General features: G+C 30.1%; 1 protein-coding gene across 1 annotated transcript in view; it reads right to left on the bottom strand.

The window, feature by feature from the left end:
- LOC145283865 (uncharacterized) overlaps positions 1-24,008 on the bottom strand; it is a 151,511-nt gene that overhangs the window by 127,425 nt on the left and 78 nt on the right. The window contains exon 1 of the mRNA XM_080132973.1: positions 22,584-24,008. This exon is cut by the window's right edge and continues 78 nt beyond it. Within this exon, the coding sequence (XP_079989099.1) occupies positions 22,584-23,004 (421 nt within the window). The 5' untranslated portion in view covers positions 23,005-24,008. The remainder of the gene's footprint in view (positions 1-22,583) is intronic.

Below are 24,008 nucleotides of genomic sequence, written 5' to 3'. Positions count from 1 at the left end.
CGTTATGGGCCACAATGGTAGAAATTGTGTAGCGTTTGATTCAGACGACAGCGCAATAATAACTTGTTTACATTAGTCTTGAAAACGACCATGTTATAGTCGGTTGGGAATAAGACCGGGGTATTATGTTCCATAGATGAGCAGTTCTAGGAAAGAAACATTACTCATGGAGTTTAGTTTAGTTTTAGGTAAAGATAGAAAATAAGGAAAATTGTGTTTTCGAGCTTTTTTTTTTTTTTAAGGCGTGTCGTTCATTTATATGCGATGTTTTGCAGCATTTACGTATGAAATCTGATTATGTGTTCGATTTTGTTTTGATGAAACCAAAGCAACATCCACCCACACAAGCAATCAACAGATTTATATATATATATATATATATATATATATATAAATAAAGGTACTTACAATTTCAAGTATTTATTCATGATATTTGGTTTCGTTTTTGTTTCGTTTTTTGTAGAGAAAAATTATTTTGGTTTTTCAGAATATGACTGAGTTTTGCAAAGGAGAATAGAAAGAGTAATAACATTCATGTTTGGTGTATTTTCGATTAGGAAGCCGTTATCTTCAGACGGCCTAGTCTGGTAAAACCAGTTATTAGGCGAAACGTTTCCAAGGATTTCATCTCTTACAGTGGGTGCAATAAGTATCCAATACAAAGTAAAATTTATTTGTATTACATGAAAACAAGAACAACAAAGTGCTATTCTTATGTATTTTTGTATGATTTTTGATACGAGGTTTGTATTTATCATACAAAACTACATTAGAATAGCACTTTTTTTATTGTTTTTGTTTTCGTGTGACAAAAATAAAATCAACTTTTTGCTTTGTATCGGATACTTATTACACAAACTGTACATGTTTTATCGATATTTTAAACGTTCTATGACATTTATTTTTTAAATGGTGTGGCGAGTCTAGATTCAAAAACAAAATATCCACTAAACAAATAAGGAAATTATAAAAAAATTTATAATTCAAAATTATGCGAGTCATTTTTTAAGACGATTAATTAACCTAACATTTTGTACTGACAAGTATCAGACCAAATAATAATAGCTGGGATATAACCATATAAATAGTAAGCACTTTTAACAGACAATCAGTGTGTACTTGCGTGACGTAAATAGTCACGTGTCGTATAATTCATTTCATAATAACTAGCAGGGACGGCCGGCGTAGCCCGGTTGTAAAATATGCTTAAATATATTTTAATTTACGCAGACTTCGTATATATTAATATAGGATCAATTTTGTATCTATTCTCATATATATTATGAAGTCGTGATTTAATATATATATATATATATATATATATATATATATATATCCATATGACTTGGGTGCATCAGCTTAAATCGAAACCGAAATTTAAGCACACACACACACATATATATATATATATATATGTGCGTGTGTGTGTGCAGTTTCTTCATAAACACACGTATGACTAAAATGTTATATATATATATATATATATATATATATATATATAATTTTAGTCATTAAATAAATTTAAAAGTTTATGACGTGAAATGTTTGAATTTAAAATCAAAAGATTTTCATTATTCTATGTAAGACAAAGAATACATTTGAAATATAACTCCTATCCTGTAGGATTTCGATGTCTACCATCTCTCCAGAGGAGAAAATATTAACAAATATTACACCTTATTAAATATTACACCTTATTTGCTAAAGTCAGTGAGACATGAAAATCACAATTAAAAGTTGTTTAAGTATTTAAATGTCATAGAGTAAGGGGAGTTAATGAAAAGGATATAAAAATTCACATCCAAATTGCATGGTAAAATCCCAAATGAATGTTTGTCTTTTATTTGCTCTATCTTGTATATCGAGCAATTCATATTTAGGTCGGATATTACTTATAGAATATTACTGCCAGTAATATCTTGTAAAACTTATAATCACAGTTTCCATACCACTTGATTGTTAGATAATTTTATTCTGAAGTATATATATATTTTTTAAACAGTAATCAACGGACAACGCGTTTCCAGGTACCGCTCTCTCTCTCTCTTACGGAACCCAGAAACATGCATGTCTTAATTTCAGTCAGTCTATCTTTCGGCATGTTATATTTTGTCTCTGAATTGAAATAATTACTTATTTATATTTCTTTAAAACGCTGTTTTAATGTACGGTTGATTAGTCTTTATCGCTAGAACGCCAAATTTAAATTTATATTAAATTAACAAGAGACAATACTGTAATTTTTTGAAAAATTAAATAGAAACAAGAAAAACTTATTTATCAAAGGAATATACGTATCCCTTTTTGTTTTTACATGGAGGTCACCACTTATCAAGGCCCGGAAGCCACTCGGGGATAAGGTTTATTGCGTGTACAGTAATCAATGGGATAATATCGTAGTAATCGTTAGTATTGGAGATTTGATAAAGTGTCTTACTTAAGGGGGCGGTTTATCAGGAATTTGTTTATATTGGGCTTGAAGACAGAGTTATAGTCAGGTGGAAAACAGGAAAACGGGAGAGAATTCCACAGGCGTGCACTTCTAAGAAAGAAACTTTGTTCATGGAATCTACGTTTTGACTTAGGCACAGATAAAGAGTAGGGAAAATTATTGATAGTGGTTTCAGCTAGACGGGAACCCAGAAACATGCATGCCCGTATATTACTGCTTTAAAAATAATAAATACAAATATTTGTTTACGTCTAAATAAAATATGGGCGATTTTCTAAGTAAAACGATCGAGGCGAAGACGCCAGTTAACCGTCGTTGTAAAAAATCAACAAGAAATCTAGACACACACACATATTTATATATATATATATATATATATATATAACTAAGAGTTCCTTCAGCTATAATCGAAACCAAATAATATGGAGCATTCTTGATAAAATTATTTATATATAAAAAAAAATAGATGACTTGAGCGTCATCAGCTATAATTGAAACCGAAACGAAACCTTATGAAGAATTCTTGGTAAAATTATTACAAAAAATGGAGGTCGTAAAAATTAAACGACAGTCACTCGGAAGCAAAAAGATGTAAGCGTGACACACAATAACACACACACACACACACGCTATCGTACTAAGATGTAGATGAGAAAAATACACTTTCATCAATGATAAAATTTTATATCTTAGCTGGCTCTTTTTTTTTGTTGTTTTTTTTGTTTTTGTTTTTTTAAATCTGTACCGAGTTAAGTAGAAACTCGTTAGTTTCTTATTCAGTCACTGTTTCAGAAAAATCAGAATATTCGAAACTATCTTCGTAAAATCATTTGTTCAGCTATCTACTGAAATAAGTAAAAACTTTCTTTTTCAAATGAATATTTTTTTTTGTTAACAAAACAGTTTTTCTATGTCTACCTTTTCGATGTTTATGTAGATTTACACTTAGTTAAAAACAAAAATGCAGAAAAATCGTTATGTTGTAGATACTCGTCACGGAACGAAGATGCCATATTCCAAAAACCACGTAAATTGTATTTTATTTAGATAGTAAAGCTCCTATAGCACAACATACAACGTAAATAAACTTTACATAAATATTGGATCAGAAAATGAGTTGCAGCTCAAGAGACGTCAGAAATACGATGTACAGATTAGTGTTGGGACGATTAATCATAATCGAAACGTTTTGGAGCATCGGAATTGGTCTCAGAATCGGAAAGATTAGTGTTTATTTTCCCCCATGTCAAAAACGATCTTTTTAATTTATTTTGGGCAATCCAGCATATTCCTCAAGGCAGGATTGGCAAAATACTCTCGAACCCTATATCACATAAAAGGAACTAAGTTTCCTGAATCACCGTTATGTTACTATGCAATATGAATAGAACTTTTGTTTTTAAATAATAAACACTATTTTAAACAATATATACAGGACTTTTTTTTTTCATTTAAAACAATATAATCACATGATTATTAATAATTTAATTATAATTTATTTATTTAATTAAAAAATGATACTTTTATAAACACTGTTTTAATTTAGTTTGAAAATATGAAGACAGACGCACAACCTTTTATATATCAGATTTCAGTAGCTATAGCTTGTTTACAATATGTCTTGGCTACATATTAACAAACTTTAAATAATAAACAATAAAGTAATAATAAATTTATGTTGAATGAGAATTTTTTTGTTTAACATAAATTTTTGGCATATGAACTATAATAAAAGAATATGCTTAGAATGACTTAGTAATTATTTGGTCCAATTTTCATCCTTGTTTTATCGTTATTTCCATGGCAGGTGCTCGTCTGAACTCCAATCTCTGGTCCCCCCTCGCCAATCTTTCACGAAAAACACCCGTCTAGCTGAATCCACTGTGAAAAATTTCCCCCACTCTTTATCTGTGCCTAAATCAAAACGTGGATTCCATGAACAAAGCTTCTTTCTTAGAACTGCACGCCTGTGGAACTCTGTTCCGTCTGCCTGCTTCCTTCCAGACTACAACTTAGATGTCTTCAAGTCCAATGTTAACAAATTCCTAATGAACCGCCCCCTTAAGTAAACACTTCATCAAATCTCCACACTAACATAATGTACTTGCAATAACCCTTATCCCTGAGTGGCTTCCGGGCCTTGATAAGTGGTGATCACTGTAAAAAAAAAAAAAAAAAAATCGACAGTCTTTCTCCTACACACAGAAGTACACACATTGCAATTACTGTATTTAAAAAAAAAAAATTTTATTTACAAAGAAGTCACCACTTATCAAGGCCCGAAAGCCATACGAGGTTAAGGGTTACTGTGCGGCGGTTGTCTAACTACAGCATTACTGGCAGAAATTGTGTAGAATTAGATTTAAAAGGATAGCTCAACAAGAACTGATTTACATTTGACTTGAAGACGACCACGTTGTAGTCAGGTGGAAAGCAGGCTAGGGAAACAGTTCCAGAAAAGAACCTTTGTTCATGGAATTTGCGTTCAGATTTAGACAGTGAATGGAGGAAATTATTGATAGTGGTTGTAGCCAGACGAGTGCTTTTCTGTATAAGTTTGGTCTGTCTACCATAGACTGAATGAAGGTCAAACGAGTACTTGTCATGAAAATAACGATAGAGAAGAGACAAGTTCGCGCCGTTTCTTCGTAAGTTTGTTTATATATATATATATATATATATATATATATAAACTGTGTTACGCAGAATAATTGGTTAAGTATATTTCATTTTGTAGTAAAATCAGCGTTCGTTCTTGACATAAGTTGCAAATAATAAGAATCGTAATATTGGGAACATGGCTGGGAGCAGAAAGTACGTAGGAGTCATGATTCATTCCCGGGGAACATCAGATTGCCAACAACGGTACTCTATAATGAAAACTTTTATTTAAAATTTGTATCACGGAAACTTTATTTTATCAAGTTTTTTTTTTTTTTTTAAGTCAACGAATTACTTCGTGTAGAAAAACATGGCGGCAATTGATTAAAAGATTGATTGAAAGTTATATTTTGTAAAATCTTAAACGTGTAATTTTATTTGAAAACAAATAGAATATAGTATCAACCATTTTTTATTCAAAATGTGAATGAAAACAAAATTATTAGCACTTTTTCAGCGATATGTTCTTATGATATAATTGAAATTATTTTATTGCACTTTATATTCAAACTTTTATCCTATATATATGTATATATATATTTTTTTTTTGACAACTTTTTCGAATCTATGTGTACAGTAATACAAACCCAAAAATCCTTATCAAATGTTTGCACCGAGCGGCCTCCTTACGGTTAAAAAACAAAACAAAAAAAAAACAAAAAACAAAAGCAATATGGAAACACTCCCTTACAAAGATTCACGAACTACTTCAATGGTTAAAATTTGATATCTTCTCCTTCCTCAGCTCTCATTTATGCTGGTGAGAAGACGATATCCAGAAATATTTTACTTATTTTTCGAGGATTTAATTTGTAAATATTGAATGAATAAAAGGATATCGGCGTTTGTATTACTGTACACATAGATTCGAAAAAGTTGTCAAAAAACAAATATATAACAAATAAATGTTATCAAAGGCAAGATAAGTTACTTTTCTACCAAACTGGATATTTTGTGTTTTCAGTCAATGTAACATGTTTATTCAACTCGAAAAACATGCAGTGTTTACCGATGTATTGGAAAATTCAAAATGGCGCCCGACTCTCTCTTAAACATGGTAAGTTCGGGAAAAGGTGTTATAAATAATAAACTAGACAAAATACTATTAAAAAACACCGAATATATGTCAACTTATGTCACGGTAAAATATATTGAGCGAATTTCTAACAGTATTTTGTCTAGTTTATTATTTATAACACCTTTTCCCGAACTTACTGTGTTAAAGAGAGAGTCGGGCGCCATTTTGAATTTTCCAATACATCGGTAAACACTGTATGCTTTTCGAGCTGAATAAACATGTTACATCGAATAAAAATACGAAAATTATATCCACTTTGGTAGAAAAGTAACTTATCTTTCCTTTGATAACATTTATTTGTTATATATTTGTTTTTTGACAACTTTTTCGAATCTGTGTGTACAGTAATACAAACCCGGATATCGTTTCCGAAACGATTGTACATATAAATTTGATTTTGTTTCCTCTTATTAAAACTAGATTGATAATTTCATAATTATTAATCTCATATATATATATATATATATATATGCTTCCCCACAAAAGCAAAATGTGACAGAAGGTCGTTTTTAATGGGGGGGGGGATAACCAGTTCCCCTTAAAGGGGCACTCTGGAAGTAGGCAAAAAAAGAAAAAAAAAAAAATTGCCATAGTATAAAGGGTTCCCTCCATTGACAAATTAATTTAACAGATACTACACTGTGATCGTAACCAAAAAGCTAGATTGCCGCGGAAATACACTGACAGAAAAATGTCAATTCGTCTAATTATAGATTTTAGAAGAACGATTATATTCATTTCTTGTACGAGTTTTCTAATCTTTCTAGCCGACACGTTGGACAAAGAAACAATAAAAGAAAAAGAAAGTTAATCTTTTACAGTATCTCATTTTAAACGCTTACATTTTTATCGATACTGTTAACTCTAACAGAGATCAGTGTGGCCTAAAAATCAAAATGTCCAACAGAAATTTGCCAATAGACAATTTGTTTATTGGTGAAACTTATTCAAGGATCCGATTTAGACAGTGATAACTAGGGCTATGACAACAGCATATTCCTTTCATTGTTTTTACTCGAGTATATATCCGACACAGTTAATCAACCGAGAACTACATCACCCTATATGAAAGCATAAGATACCAACAGATATATACTCGAGTCATGAAAAGAATATGCTGTTGTCCTAGTTCTAATGATAAGTCACCTTAAAAAATTAAAGACAAGTTGCAAACACAAACTGAAATAAATTAAACGAGGATTTTCTCTTACTAACTAAAAAGTAAGATATTACATGCATTACACGGACGGCGCCATTGTTAGGGAACAATAACTCCAATTTCTTCTTGGTTAAATAACACGACAAATGAATAACAAAATAATTTATTTCCGAAAACAAGAATATTTGGAAGCCAAAACATTTTATAAAAGTCTATCAATATATAATTGTAAAAACATTTTATAAAAGTCTATCAATATATAATTGTAAAAACATTTTATAAAAGTCTATCAATATATAATTGTAAAAACATTTTATAAAAGTCTATCAATATATAATTGTAAAAACATTTTATAAAAGTCTATCAATATATAATTGTAAAAACATTTTATAAAAGTCTGTCAATATATAATTGTAAAAACATTTGTTGCAAAGTCTGCGTTAAGAAAATATAATTTTAATAAAACAATTTTTTAATTATGGCAACATTGGATTTTTCCCCGAAACAGTTTTTTAATTAAAAGGAAAATAAAATTTTATTTCCGAACAATTTAATAATTTAAATGAAACATTTTTTTTAATTAAAGTAACATAAGATTATTTTTTTTTCCTGAAGCATTTTTTTAAATGAAAATAAACTTGTCACTGTAAAAAATAAAAAATAAAATTATATATATATATATATATTATATATATTGTGGCGCCTGTTGAATGGTCAACAATATATTATAGTTTTAATCTTTACATTAATAAAAAGTTTGAATGGAGAGAAGCGCGACCTGGCGACAGTTTAGTGAAATGCACATAAAAATAATTGGCGCTGCCCATATAATGCAGAATTGCCGCCTTTTGATATCTTAGATTTAAAAAAAAATATATTTTGTCGATTTGTAAGGTGTTTTTGAATTAAGGATCATGGAGTTATTCATTTTTAAAATTAATAAAAAGAAAAAAGGAATTAGATACGAATACTAGTTTCGCGCTTAGTTCTGAGAATTTTTTCTTATATAAATATTGGTTGGAGATATATATATATATATATATATATATATATATATATATATATATACACTAAACGACCGCTCGGGCGCTCGACATGGCCTCGTCGTAAAATACGTTTAAATATGGTATCTTGATTAATGCAGATTTCGTATTTATCAAAATTATATTGGACCCGATATATAGAAATTTAAAAAGTCAAAAAAAAAAAAAAAAAAAAAAAAAAAAAAAAAAAAACTCGTCGTGCGCGAACACTGAGAATCGAAACCAAAACGTGTAGCTTACGATTTACTATTTTCTTTGACGTTAATGCCGGAGTTATGAAGGCATGTTTGATGCAAGGCTAAAAATTTAAACATGAATTAATAGCTATTACGTTACGCATGCATATTCGTTATGTCTTCGTTTGACTATCATCTCGCAAATCCAATTTTTTAATTTTCAAACTTGTGCACCGATTTTCCCTGGCTAAAACCAAATATAAAGTTTCGAATAGGTTCGAATACCCTATATATTAAGTTTCATGTCTGTAGACCAAAACCTTAGAGTTTAATAGGGAATTTTTTTCAACAAAAATATACACGCATTCATAATATATAGAAAGAGGTTTGTGTTTACTATATAAGCTTTTTACGCAAATATTACGCAAGTATAAATCATGTAGAATATCTGCATAAATATAATTACACGTAATAGTTAACTACAGATGATCATCCCATAAGAAAACCGGAAAAACTAATAGGGGATTGATTAAAATTGATGTTTTAAAGAATATGCAAATTAACTAGATATTTTGCAGATGAATGCAATTCCACGAGCCATATATAATAAAGTTTTATTTCTTTTTAAATAAATAGAAAAAGGGGTTTTAATATGAATACACAAACTATATATATATATATATATATATATATATATATATATATATATATATAGCAGTATACAGGGTGGTCAAAAAGTCAGGTAACATGTTAAAGGTAGAAAAAACAATATGATCCATTATAATCTTATATAGGGATCTTACCCATCCTGATTTCTGGCTTTGGGGCTATGTAAAGGATAGCGTTTATGGCAAGAAGCCTGATACAATAGCGTTTTTAAAGTTATTTATTGAAGAGGAGATTGCGCGGATATCAGCTGACATGATTACACGTGTTACACAATCAGTGGTTAATCGCTTCCAGCGATTGATAGAGAGAAATGGACGACAATTAACAAAAACATATTTCATGTTTGTTTCATTTTATATTTCAATGTATGGTACTTAAATATACGTGTATTGCTAATATCGTTTTTCTTTAAAATGTTACCTGACTTTTTGACCATCCTGTAGATGGCACGGTAGAAAAATGTTTTCGTTAATTTACTTATAAAACAGAAAGAATGAAAATACTTCATTTGTGCAAATAAAGCTTATTTTGCTTCAGAAAATATTTTCGGATTTATTGCTTTAAAAGCTTCCAAATCATTTTAATATATTCGGACATCAACCATGAAATTACCTTGTCGATTAGTTTTATCTATAATACTATAATAGACGGAACATTATTAATGTGTTTACATTATAGCCTTCGACATTTAAAAATGAGTTTAAATCCTTTAAACTGCCAATTAAAAAGTAATTCATGTCTAGAATGAAAGTGCATGGACGAAAGTCGCAGTTATGATTCCTGCTTCCAAATAAAAGCCGATATTTTTTTAAAATCACAAATTTTGTTTTGTTATATTCAAAAGGGGTCTTTTAAAAAATAAAAACAAATTTTAATTTGAGGAATCATTAAAAATAATTTGTTTTCATGAGATATTTGATTAATACTAAATAAAGCGAAAACTAAGTGTATTGTTTGCCAAAAACGGTATCGGACATGAATTATTTGCATCATAAAAATCACATTCGTAACAATTTAAGAGAATTCTCAGTAATTTTCAAATTTGATAATTACTAAAAAGAAAGATACTCTCAGTCTACAATATCCCCAGCACGTACATCTGACGAAGGAAATATCTTCCCAAAATATTACGACACGGATACGCTACCTGACACAAGTAACACAAAACGTGAAATATATATATATATATATATATATATATATATATATATATATATAAACTCTAGGTTATAGGTATTCAACAGTGATAACTAATTAATTTAACGAGGTTATTAAGAGTAATCGATCAAAAAAAAAAAAAAAAAAAAGAAGAGCAAGATATATTTTTTGATATAAACAAATTTACATGGTCGCGACACTGGACATGTTAATATTTCAGACAAATGGTTGGTTGAAACCATGTTCTCGCCAGTCGACTCAATAAATGGTTGCTTTCCACATAAGAAACCAGTCTTCAAATCCAATCCAGGTATGAGGACTTGTTTCTCGTGTGGAAAGCTACCATTTATTAAGTCGCCTGACGAGGACTTGTGGTTTTAACCGACCATTTGTCCGAAACATTAGCATGTCCAGTGTCGCGACCATGTAAATTTGTTTATATATACGAGATGAGAAATACAAGTTACATAGAACTTTATTATATCAGATATCAAGGAAGAAAAAATAAAAAGGAAAACATCTTTAGGCCATAGCATTTCGAAGCTAAATGCTTCTCATCAGAAGGTAAAATGCCCAAATAATACCGATAAAAAAACTGGCTTAAGAATATTTAAAAAATTATGTTTATCCATTACACCTCCGCATTGTATTGCATTTTATAAACGTAAACTTGCTTCATGTAAAAAATTCTTTCGATACGTGAAAACGCATTTCACACTAATATCCATTGTAATCAATCTGGCAAAATCTCAAATGGGAAAAATCATTGTAATTAAAACTAAAACGTTCCTCTAAACAGCCTTTGAGTTGTCAAAAACAATTGAAATTCTGCTTCTGCTCAAATTTGTGTAATCATGTTTTTTTTTCACTATATTTTTGTATGAAAAAAAATAAAAAAATAAAAAACCGGACGAATTACATAAAACAGATCATTCAAATTGAACATTAATTTTTAAAGGTTTTGTTGCTAATAATTTTTTTTCTGCTAATATGAACGTGGTATTTCTACACTTTATCGCCGAAACTGGAGACGCCATTTTATTTCGCGCACCTGTCATTGAAATCCGAGGGAGAAATCAGTATTTTAAACTATGACCGAAGCATGAAATAAATAAAATTAAACTGATTTTTCGGTTTCATTTAAATTAATTTGTTGTTGACCCTTCAAAAGTGGCTTTACTTCAAATAAAAGGTTCCATTAAAATTATTTATTTGTTCGAAAAACAAAAACAAAACAAAAAACTATTTAATAAAAATCCAATGTTGCTTTCATTACAAAATTGCTTTATTAAAATAATATTTTCTTACGCAAACTTTTCAATAAATGTTTTTCCAATTATATTTGGAGAAATTTTTATACAGTAAATGTCTTTGTTTTCAAATGGCGCTCGCCAAGTTTAGACAATTATGAATGTCATTTTTAGTTTTTAATATACATACATACATACGTTTCATGAAAAACTTTCCCGTTTTCATTAATTAAATCGAAACAGTTCCAATTAAACAATTACGGATATATGTTCTCTTTCACTTTCTGTATTTACTTTTTTTTATAGTTCTTTCCGGAAGTAATTAATATCTAGTTTAATTTTTTGTTTATTTCCGGAAGTAATTAACTAATTTAATTTTTTTTGTTATTCATTTTTTACTTCGGTCATAGTTTACAATACTGATTTCTTCCTTGGATTGGAACGACAGATGCGCGAAATAAAATGGCGTCTCCAGTTTCGGCGATAAACTGTAGAAGTACTATGAACGTTAAGTCTGTTATCGGCGATAATTTGCAGGAAAAATAAGGTGCTAGTGCATTTATTGATCCGTGCTATTTTTAATAGTATTTTCAAGTTTAAAATTTTGATATGTTTTCATTAAAGTAAAGTTAAAGTACAGAATAGATGCAAAACACCCTCTCCTACCATGTTAAGAATGGTTTTCTTAATAACGTTATTATTTCAGCAAGGATAAATAAGTGCACTAGTACTAAGATTGTATTGATTTCGTTCATTATATATATAAGTGATGGATGGGACGATTCCAATATTTTTCCCGATTCCGATTCTTTATAAATCTAATTTTTTTAACTATAAGTTATTCGTTTTCCCCGATCTTCGTAAAAGAAAAAAAAAAAAAAAAAAAAAGACGTGTTAAATATGCAGATATTTTCCTAAGCGTCAAAATACACTTGCGGAGGATGATCTATCGATTTTAACTTTACTGGTATTTTAAAATCAATGAATATTTATTATTTTATCATTATTACCAGCAATGGAAGATTTTACTTTAAAAACAAAATCAAATAAAAAAGACAATTAAAAAGAATCGTTTTGGCATAAGAAAATAGGCATCAATTTTTTTCCGATTAATCGTTCCAACACTAATATATATATACCCACAAAATGCCCCCCCCCCCACAAAAAAAAAAAAAAAAAAAAAAAAAAAAACGGGTCGCGACTCTAATTAGGTCCCGTTTCTTAGTGTTTTGTCCGAATGAAATGAAACTTTGATCATAACTAGTTTATTATATTCAAAACATCACATCAAAACACTAGGGTATTTGGACTTTTTTTTCTCCATTGACTGTAAAATGCCCAGAAAAACAATTGAATGTCGTATTTACATACACACAACAGAATCTAAAGAATTCTAAGTTTCTTTTACTTTTATTAGTACGCATGTCTGCTTCTTTTAAATTAGCATTTTTTTTTATAACCATCTTAGTGAAGAAAGGATTTTTTTTTTTGGGGGGGGTCTACGGTACTTCTACAGTTCATCGCCGAAAATGGAGACACCATGTTTTTTCGGGCACCTGTCGTCAGAATCAGGCGGAGAAATCAGTATTTTAAACTATGACGGGAGTATGAAATAAACAAAAAATTAAGCTAGATAATGATTACTTCTGGAAAGAACTAATTACTACATGCCAAATGTTATCAAAGATAAGTTACTTTTCTACGTAACTAGATAAGTTTTTAGTATTTTTATTTAATGTAACATGCTTATTCGGTTCGAAAAACGAGCAATGGATAATACTGTCGAACAAAAAAAAAAAAGAAAAAAAGAAAAAAAATGGCTGCGATGTCTTTAAAGTCTCGACAAAGACTTAAAATAAGAAATTAAACAAAATGGTAGAAACTCACCAAATAAATTTCACAGTACCATTTATTGTGTTGGTTTCTACAACCTTTTTTTTAAATTTTATTTCTTATTTTGAAGCGATTATCGAGTCTTCAAAGACATCGCGGCCATCTTTTCTTTGTTCTCCGGCAGCGTCAAACATTACTCGTTTTTCGAACCGAATAAGCATTTTATATTAAATAAAAATGTTAAAAATTTATTCAGTAAGGTAGAAAAGTAACTTATCTTTGATAACATTTATTGGTTAATATATATTTGGTTTTGACAACTTTTTCGGATTTATGTGAATTGTAATCCAAACCCATTAATGTTTTAATAAAACTTGTATTTTCCCCATTAAATTTCACGGTTTTGATTTTTATTTACGATGCACAGAAATAACAGAATAAGTGAAATTTAATGGTTAAAATATAAGTTTTTTTAAAGCATGAGTTATTTCGTATTTGGATTCATCGGACTACTGTTCTCATCTTGAGTGTGATTTTCAGAACGTTTCGGTCGATGTAACCTCCGACCTTCTTTAGGTGTATCTTGTTATTAATTCATATTATATGGACTCTTCGAACTACTGTTCTCACTTTTTTTTTTACACAGGCATCACCACATTATCAAGGCCAAGAAGCTACTCGAGGATAAGGGTTAAAGAGTGTACAGTAGAAATTGGACAATATAGTAATCATTAGTAATGGAAATTCGGTAAATTTGTTAACTTATATGGAACGGCTCAAGAACTTGTTTACGTTAGACTTGAAGACAACGATATTTCTTGAGTATGATTTTCATAAACGTTTCGGTCGATATAACCTGCGACCTTCAGGTGTATCCTTTTATTAATTCGTATTATTTGGACTCTTCGAACTACTGTTCTCATCTTGAGTATGATTTTCACAACGTTTCGGTCGATGTAACCTCCGACCTTCTTCAGGTGCATCTTGTCGAACTCGGGAATGTTTTTGTCACACTCTGGAATTTGGACAGAATTTCGAGCGGAACCCTTTATTTACTTCACTAGGGTAGTGTGTTCTTATTCCGCCAGCCTAAGTAATTTGCAAATGCATTTTTTTTTTTTTTAATTTTTTTATTTAGGGCTTCCATCCAGTCATGGCTGACGGAACACGAGCATGCTACTCTCGTGAAGTAAATAAAGGGTTCCGCTCGAAATTTCATTCAAATTCCCGAGTTCAACAAGATACACCTGAAGATCGGAGGTTATATCGACCGAAACGTTGTGAAAAATCACACTCAAGATGAGAACAGTAGTCCGATGAATAATACAAATAACGAATTCTCATCTCAAAACTTCAGAAACGTCATGAATTATTTTATTTTAACATCTACAAATTATCCGATGATAAACGACGACTGCTTTAGTTTTGCACAATGTTGGCTTGAAATAAAAATGTGTTTGAGAGAGCAATCGATCTCATTTTTGTTTCTCAAACAAAATAATGGTTTTTATTACAATACAGAGATTCGAAAAGTATTTAAAAAAAAAAAAAAAAAAAAAAAAAAAAATCAAATATATAACAAATAAATGTTACCAAAACGTAAGTTACTCTTCTACCGAGGTAATTGGCTTTTACTGATTTTACTTAATGTAAAATTTTTAATCTGCTCAATAAACAACTAATGTCAACCGTTACACGAACACAAGAAAAAAATGACGGCGTAACAAATACATTGCAGGCATTTGAGGGCCGAATACACATTTTACATTAAGTAAAAACACTAAAAACCTACCCACCTCGTAATTTATCTTGCCTTTCGTAACATTTGTTTATATGTGCTTAGTTAAAACTAAAAAAATATAATTCGAAAATGTGATTTTAATGTTTTTTTTTTACAATCTACAGAGATTCGAAAAAGTGAAAACAATAATTTTCACTTTTTCGAATCTCTGTAGATTGTAAAAAAAACAAAAACAAAAAAACAAAACAAATGGATTAACTAAATAATTAAAATCATATTTTCGAATTATATTTTTTTAGTTTTAACTCATTTACAAAATTTTGAATTTTACAAGCCTAGAGCGCGGCCATTTTTCTTGCTCTCACGTAAACGCTAGGGACTGTTTTTTGAACCGATTAAACGTTTTGAAATGAGCAAAACCGCTAAACAAAAATTAAAAAAAAAAAAGAAAAAAGAAAAGTGCCCTAGTAGGTAGAAGAGTAACTTATTTTACCTTTGATAACATTTATATATATATATTCTTATGGTTATTATGTTCACAATGTTTCGGCCGATATATATATATATATATATATATATGATTTTTTGACCAATTTTTCGGAGTGTGGACAGTAAAACATATCCGTAATTTCATCCATCTTTTTTATGTTATTAGGATTCAAAATATTTTATGAATGAGACAAGCACGTATATTAAAAAAAAAAAAATACAAACGAAAAAAACATGTGGGATGGTAAGTCTTTTGATAAATAGATTAAAATGCGAACGCAAAACAAAGTAGAAATAATACGAGCAAAGGAATGCGTGCCGAAAATAAACTACATTAATCCAACTACTAATCACAAGTTCCGAATGGTTTATTACGAATTCGGACTTAGGGTTATTAGTTGGGTAAATGAAGTGCAACTAATGCTGCAGATTCCGCATCTGACTTTGCGACGACGATGTTGAATTTTACGACCAGATTTTCGGGAACCAAATAACAAATAAGTTTTTCTTTTATTCGAATTAATAATCCGTATTATTCTTATGGTTATTATGTTCGAATTGGACATTTAATATTTATACCCATATATATATATATATATATATATATATATATATATATGGGTAGAGGATAGATATATAAAGAAAAATTTTTTTTATCGACTTTATATATTTGAACTTACCATCACGTAACGCGGCTTAAGATATTTTAATTTTCATTTTTTAATTTTCATTTTTGTTGCTTCTCACTTTTACTTCCTCAACATCTGAAGATGATTCGTGGACGAATCGAAAGCGCTCGCGACAGTAACAATTTGGAACTTTCATTAATATTTTTGATTTTCATATAAACATTTTTATAATATTAATAATATTATACACATTAATATTTTTGGATTTTCTGTATATAAACAGAAAATAAAAGAATCATAAAGCAAAGTACCTCTGTTGCATTTAATAATGTTTGCTTAAATGAAAAAATGCCGTCTATATATATATATATATAAATGAAAAAAATGTCTATATATATATATATATATATATATATATATATAAATGAAAAAAATGTCTATATATGTATATATATATATATATATATATATATAAATGAAAAAAATGTCTATATATGTATATATATATATATATATATATATATATATATATATAAATGAAAATTACAATTGAATTTACCAAAATGATCCAAGATGGTAAAACTAAAGTATATTATAAATATTAAAGAATTAATATTTATAAAATTATCTCAGCCAGATATAAAAGCTCGATAATACCAAATAGGAAATAGAGCTTATAATATGAGCAAACAGTTAATAAAATATGTTAAAAAACACTTTCAAATGAGTTAACAACATTTAATCTGAAAAGGAAACACTAGATAAAGGGATAGTCCTTAATCCGCGGAGTTTCGAAGAAATACTCTCCTTCTCATAAGAGGGTAGGAATTAGCAAAATGCGGGATCAGACTATCCATTAATGTATAATCACCTTTTTCTTTACCATATTCCCTCTGCTTAACTTATTTTGTTTTCAAGTAAGATCTTTGACTTATTTTTTGTTTCATCAAATACTTTTGCATGCAAAATCCGATCCCGCATTTTGCTAATTCCTACCCTCTGATGAGAAGGAAAGTATTTCTTCGAAACTCCGCGGATTAAGGACTATCCCTTTATCTAGTGTTTCCTTTTCAGATTAAATATGTTTTTAACTCATTTCAAAGTGTTTTTTAACATATTTCATTAACTGTTTGCTCATATATATATATATATATATACACACACACACTAGGTTGAAAAATATGTAAAAGATTAGAATCATTAAATTCCAACAAGGGTCGTTGATAGTGCTCGATCAAAGAGAGCGAATTATATATATATATATATATATATATATATATATATATATATATATATATATATATATATATATATATATTCTTTATGTAATTATAGTCGTATCTTGCTACGATGTGCAGACCGTTTCGATCATTATTGATCTCATGAGGCAAGAAAAAAAATAATCTTAATTTTTTCTTGCCTGAGAGATCAATAATGATCGAAACGATCTGCACATTGTAGAAAGAGATGACGTACTTCTACAGTTTATCGAAAAAAAAAAAAAAAAATGGAGACACCATTTTTTTTCGGGCACCTGTCATTAGAATCAGAGGGAAATCAGTATTTTAAACTATGTCCGGAGTAGGAAATAAATAACAAAAAAAAAAAAAAAAAAAATTAAACTAGATATTAATTACTTTCGGAAAGAACCATGAAAAAAGGTAAAGAAAGTGAAAGAGAACATATATCTGTAATTGTTTAATTGGAAATGTTTCGATTTAATTAATGAAAACGGGAAAGCGTTTCATGAAACGTATATATTTTTATTATTAAAAACAAAACTGAAAATGACATTCATAATTGTTTAAACTGGGCGGACGCCATTTGAAAGGCAAAATATCTATTGTATAAAAATTTATCAAAATATAATTGTAAAGGCATTTATTGAAAATTGTGCGTAAGAAAATGTAATTTTAATAAAACAATTTCGTAATTTTTTTGTTATTTATTTTCTACTTCGGTCATAGTTTAAAATACTGATTTCTCCCTGATTTTAACGACAGGTGCCCGAAAAAAAAAAAAAAAAAAAAAAAAAAAAAAAAAAATGGCGTCTCCATTTTCGGCAATAATCTGTAGAAGTACCGATATGGCTATATTTACTTAAAGAATAAAAAAAATTATAAGTTCGCTCTCTTTGATTAAGCACTATCAACGGTGTTTATGTATTTTTGTACCGCGCTATTTTTAAATAGTTTTTTTTTTTTCGGATTAAATTCAAGTTTCACGATGTTTCTTTTTTATTATTAAATTGTTAGGTGGAAGCGCAGAATGCTTACAAAACACTCCACTACCAATGTTAAGAATGGCTTTCGAAATAACGTCAGCGCAGTACCAAAATACAAGTACCCTATCAAACCCTTGTTGGAATTCAATGATTCTAATCTTTTGAATATTTTTCAATCCGGAATATATATATATATTTTTACAAAGGACTCGTCACTTATCAAGGCCCGAAGATCACTCGAGGATAAGGGTTAATGAGTGTACAATAGTCAATGGGACAATATCGTAGTAATCGTTAGTAGTGGAAATTTGATAAATTAGATTACTTAAGGGAACGACTCATCAAGAACTTGTTTACATTGAACTTGAAGACGACCATGGTGTAGTAAGCTGGAAAGCAGGGAAACGGAAGAGAGTTCAACAGGTGTGCAGTTCTAAGAAAGAAACTTTGTTCATGGAATATACGTTTAGGTTTAGGCACAGATAAAGAGTGAGGGGAATTATTGATAGCGGTTTCAGATAGACGAGTGCTTCTTGTGAATTTTGGCAGGAGAGGACCAGAGATTGGAACTAAGGAATGCGTAATAATCCGTTCTCGGGAATTAAATAAAAGGTTCAATTTGAAATTTTGTACGGATTTTCGAATACTACATAAAGATTTACAAATTCAAACAGATACATTGGAAGATCGGAGGTTACATCGGCCGAAATGTGAATATAACTACGATGGGAATAATAGTTGAGCGATAAAGAAAAAATATGAAACTGTTTTAGGTACTTATGTAGAATACGGACCGTGCTGAAATAACATTAATAGAAAGCCATTCTTAACACGGGGAGGGGGGCGGTTTGTAACTATTCCTTATTTTCATCTAACGACTTAATAATACTATGAAATTGAATTTAACTTAAAACTTCTATCTTAAAAATAGCACTGTCCCGGTTTTGTAGAAGTACATGTTTTGTTTAAAATAAAGACGGGTACATTCTTAGCCAATATATAAATCCCGGTGTCCGCTGTAAGAAATTTGCAAAATAATTTTGGGGGTTAAAGTCCAGAATAGTTAGCAGTCGGGAACTCGTAAGATAAAAATAAATAAAAACATAGCAAAAAAAAAGGTACTTGTACTGTTTAATCAAGACATAAAAAAGCGAAAATATTGGGGGGGGGGGGAAGTCATATTGTACGTACCTGTTATGGAATAAAGTTCCTGGAAAAAAAAATCACTTTATTTGATCAAGTATATATTTTTTTCAGCGTAAAGACAGTATTTTATGACACCGAGCAAAAAGGTAGCCATATTTCGATTTTTAGACCACGATAAAGGTAGAGAAGCTATTATTTAATATGGGGAGGGAGATGGCAGAGTTATCTCCCCCGCAGCGTCCCTTCCCTTCCTCATGGTCTAAAAATTCAAACATGACTACCTTCAACTCGCTGTCATAAAAAAATTGTTTTTCCGCTGTAAAAAATAAAAACTACATCAAATTAAGTGAATTTTTTTTTTCTTCGGAGAACTTCATTCAATAACGGTACGTACAATGTATAAATTATTATTTTTTTTTTCAATATTTTCATTTTTTAATGTCTTGATTAAACTGTAGAATTGCCAAATTAAATTCTATACAGAACTGTATATTTAACGTGTGCCGTTGACACACGAACATCCTACTAGAATTCTGAAATAAAAAAATAAATAAAAATCTGACACTTTAAAAGTGTGCGAGTCGATAGAGAATTTAATTCTACAACAGTTGTTATAAATTGTTTTTATTATTTGTTTTTTGGGGTGAAAATGTGCACTATTGCACTGGTTATTCAACCTGTAAAAGGTGTTTATTCCGAAAGCATTTTCGCTTTGTATTACTACACAAATAATATATAACAAATAAATGACCCGGGGGGGGGTTGTATTACTGTACACAGATTCGAAGAAGTTGTCAAAAAACAAATATATAACAAATGAATGTTATCAAAGGCAAGATAAGTTACTTTTCTACCTAACTGGATATATTTTTCGTGTTTTTATTCAATGTAACATGTTTATTCAGCTCGGAAAGCATACAGTGTTTACCGATGTATTGGAAAATTCAAGATGGCGCCTCACTCCCTCTTTAACACGCTAAGTTTGGGAAAAGGTGTTATAAATAAAAAACTGGATAAAACACTGTTAAAAACTTGCTCAATATATGTTACCGTGACATAGCTTGACATATATTCGGCGGGTTTTTAATAGTATTTTTTCTAGTTTTTTTTATTTATAACACCTTTTCCCAAAGTTACCGAGTTAAAGAGGGAGTGAGGCGCCATCTTGAATTTTCCAATACATCGGTAAACACTGTATGCTTTCCGAGCTGAATAAACATGTTACATTGAATAAAAACACAAAAAATATATCCAGTTAGGTAGAAAAGTAACTTATCTTGGCTTTGATAACATTTATTTGTTATATATTTGTTTTTTGACAACTTTTTCGAATCTATGTGTACAGTAATACAAACCCTAAATTGCTACTAGTGCAGAGAGTGATCCGGACATAACATTATTGAAAAAGCCGTTCTTAACATGGGGAGGGGAGAGTGTTTTGTACCTATTCTATACTTCAACCTTACAATTGAATAATAAAAAAAAAAACAACTTTAATTAAACTTGGAAATACGATTTAAAAAAATAGCGCGGATCACTCTCTGCACTAGCACCAATAAAGGTTATCAAAGACACGATAAGTTACTGTTCTACCCAACTGGATACTTTTTAGTGTTTTTATTAAATGTAACATGTTTATTCGGTTCGATAAACAGTGTTCACCGATGTATTTTAAAAATAGAAATGGCGGCGGACTGTTGAACACGTTACGTTTGGGAAAATGAGTTAAAACTAAAAAACTATGAAAAATACTGTTAAAAATCCAAATATGTCAGCCTATGTCAAGGTAACATATATTAAGCGAGTTCCTAACAGTATTTTTCATAGCTTTTTAGTTTTAACTCATTTCCACATATTAACGTGTTCAACATAGACTCCGTCGCCATTTGTATTTTTCAAATACATCGGTAAACACTGTTTTGAGCCAAATAAACATTTTACATTAAATAAAAACACTACAAAATTACCCAGATAGGTAGAAAAGTAACTTATCTTGCCTTTGGTAACATTTATTTATTATATATTTGTTTTTCTGACAACTTTTTCGAATCTGTATAGTAAAACAAACCCAGCATTTTCTTATTTACAAACTCCTCGTAATCAACCCCTTAAAAGGTAAGTCTTCGGGTGGTCCTCCAGTGCATTTTCACCTTTTGGTGGTTCTAAACTATTAACTATTGTGGACTTTTACCCCATTTATAGCAAGTTTTAAAAGGGTTTGTATTACTGTACACAGATTCGAAAAAGTTGTCAAAAAACAAATATATAACAAATAAATGTTATCAAAGGCAAGATAAGTTACTTTTCTACCTAACTGGATATATTTTTCGTGTTTTTATTCAATGTAACATATTTATTCAGCTCGAAAAACAGTGTTTATCGATGTATTGGAAAATTCAAGATGGCGTCTCACACCCTCTTTAACACCGTAAGTATGGAAAAAGGTGTTATAAATAAAAAAACTATACAAAATACTAATAAAAACCTGCCGAATATATGTCAACCTATGTCACGGTAACATATATTGAGCGAGTTTTTAACAGTATTTTATCCGTTTTTTTTTTTTATTTATAACATCTTTTCCAACACTTACCGTGTTAAAGAGAGAATAAGACGCCATCTTGAATTTTCGAATACATCGGTAAACACTGTATGTTATTCGAGCTGAATAAATATGTTACATTGAATAAAAAACACAAAAAATATATCCAGTTAGGTAGAAAAGTAACTTATCTTGCCTTTGATAACATTTATTTGTTATATATTTGTTTTTTGACAACTTTTTCGAATCTATGTGTACAGTAATACAAACCCTTTTAAAATATTACATATAACAAAAAAAAAAAAAAAAAAAAAGAATCAATCGATCACTTACTTTTATCGATCCCATCTTGTTCTCTACAAGACGACTGTGTGGTCCCCGGCGTTGGAGGTGTGTTGTGTAAACTGTCGCTAGCTAATGACGAAGAGCATGATAGACTGGTATATGTCGGTTGCAAAGACGTGTTATTCGGTGGCTGGTTTGGTGTGTTCCCGTAGATACACGAAGGGTTGTTGGATACGGACACAATGTGTGGGTCCACACCAGCATTGGTGCCGCCAGCCTCGACCAGTCGGCCATTGTTCGTGTTTTGTAGCGATTCCACATTATAGCCGCCTCCAATCTGAAAGTTCATACCAAAGGTGTTCACACCTCCGACCCCGGAATAGTTATCGAACATGTTCGACTGTTGCTCTGACCAGTTCAGAATGTCCTTCACGGAGAATGGCGTCGAGTATCCTACATTCGGGTACATGCCGCCTCCGCCGTCGTCTGCCTCGAGGTATCCAACCCCGTCCGTTTGCCGATAAACGGATTGCTGGCTGATATCGAGTAAAGCCACGGTGAATGGTTTTGGTGAACTTCGAGATAAAGTCCTTTGCGATTTAAATGGGTGGGGAGCGAGAGAAAAAAAAACAAGAAAATAGGGAGTTACTTTTTGCTATGAGGACTTCAATTTTTTTTTTTTTTTTTTTAATTGTAACCCGAGGGGTCAAAAGTAGATATTGGGTTTTAACGTTTGAGGTCGTCGCTTCTAATTGCTCGGCCAATTTTGTCTATAACTTTGCCGGTAATAACCCCAAAACCTTATGCGGAGTTTATCCCCCTCTTATTTGACGGTTTAAAACAAAACGACTCCGTATTTGAGATTTGAATCCTTGCTTTTAATCGCACATAATTAAATAAAAAGTTTCATTTATCACAGCCAATATAGGTTAAATGAATTTTAGGAGAATAAGAGATCATGGGTTACAAACTGTATATTTCTCTGTCTATTACGAAAATAATTCAAAAGTAAATATCGTTTCAACTTAAAGAAATACTAATTTTGTTCTAAAAAATGGCGATATTTAATTTTAATCTGGTTGCAATATAAATTATTAAAACTTGGTAAATCAACGAGGTATAAAATAACACTTTTTCTTTTCAATACAAAATAGAAGAACGTTACTTACTTTCGGTTTGCTTGATTTTTGTTTCGTAAGTTTTCATAAAAAAGTCACAATTAAAGATTGTGAATCCAAAAATCTGTTAATTTTTTAAAAAATTCATCCTCACACATATTTTTTGTTGGGTGGGAGGGGACTGGGTGTGGTTTTACCTCGATTCAGCCAGCGATTAATAATATTTTCTCCGTTGAAGAAATTTCGTAAATAAATCCATTAAGTCTGTTTTGGTTCTGACGAGATGTCCTGCTAGTTTTAAATTGGTGTTGATACAATTTTTTTTTTTTTTTTTTTTTCTCCAGGGGTTCTTATT

The sequence above is a fragment of the Euprymna scolopes genome, chromosome 8 (assembly GCF_053919585.1).
Source record: "Euprymna scolopes isolate OS-2025 chromosome 8, ASM5391958v1, whole genome shotgun sequence".
NCBI lineage: Eukaryota > Metazoa > Mollusca > Cephalopoda > Sepiida > Sepiolidae > Euprymna > Euprymna scolopes.
The sequence above is the reverse complement of the archived record's forward strand: the minus strand, read 5'-3'. Positions and strand labels throughout refer to the sequence as shown.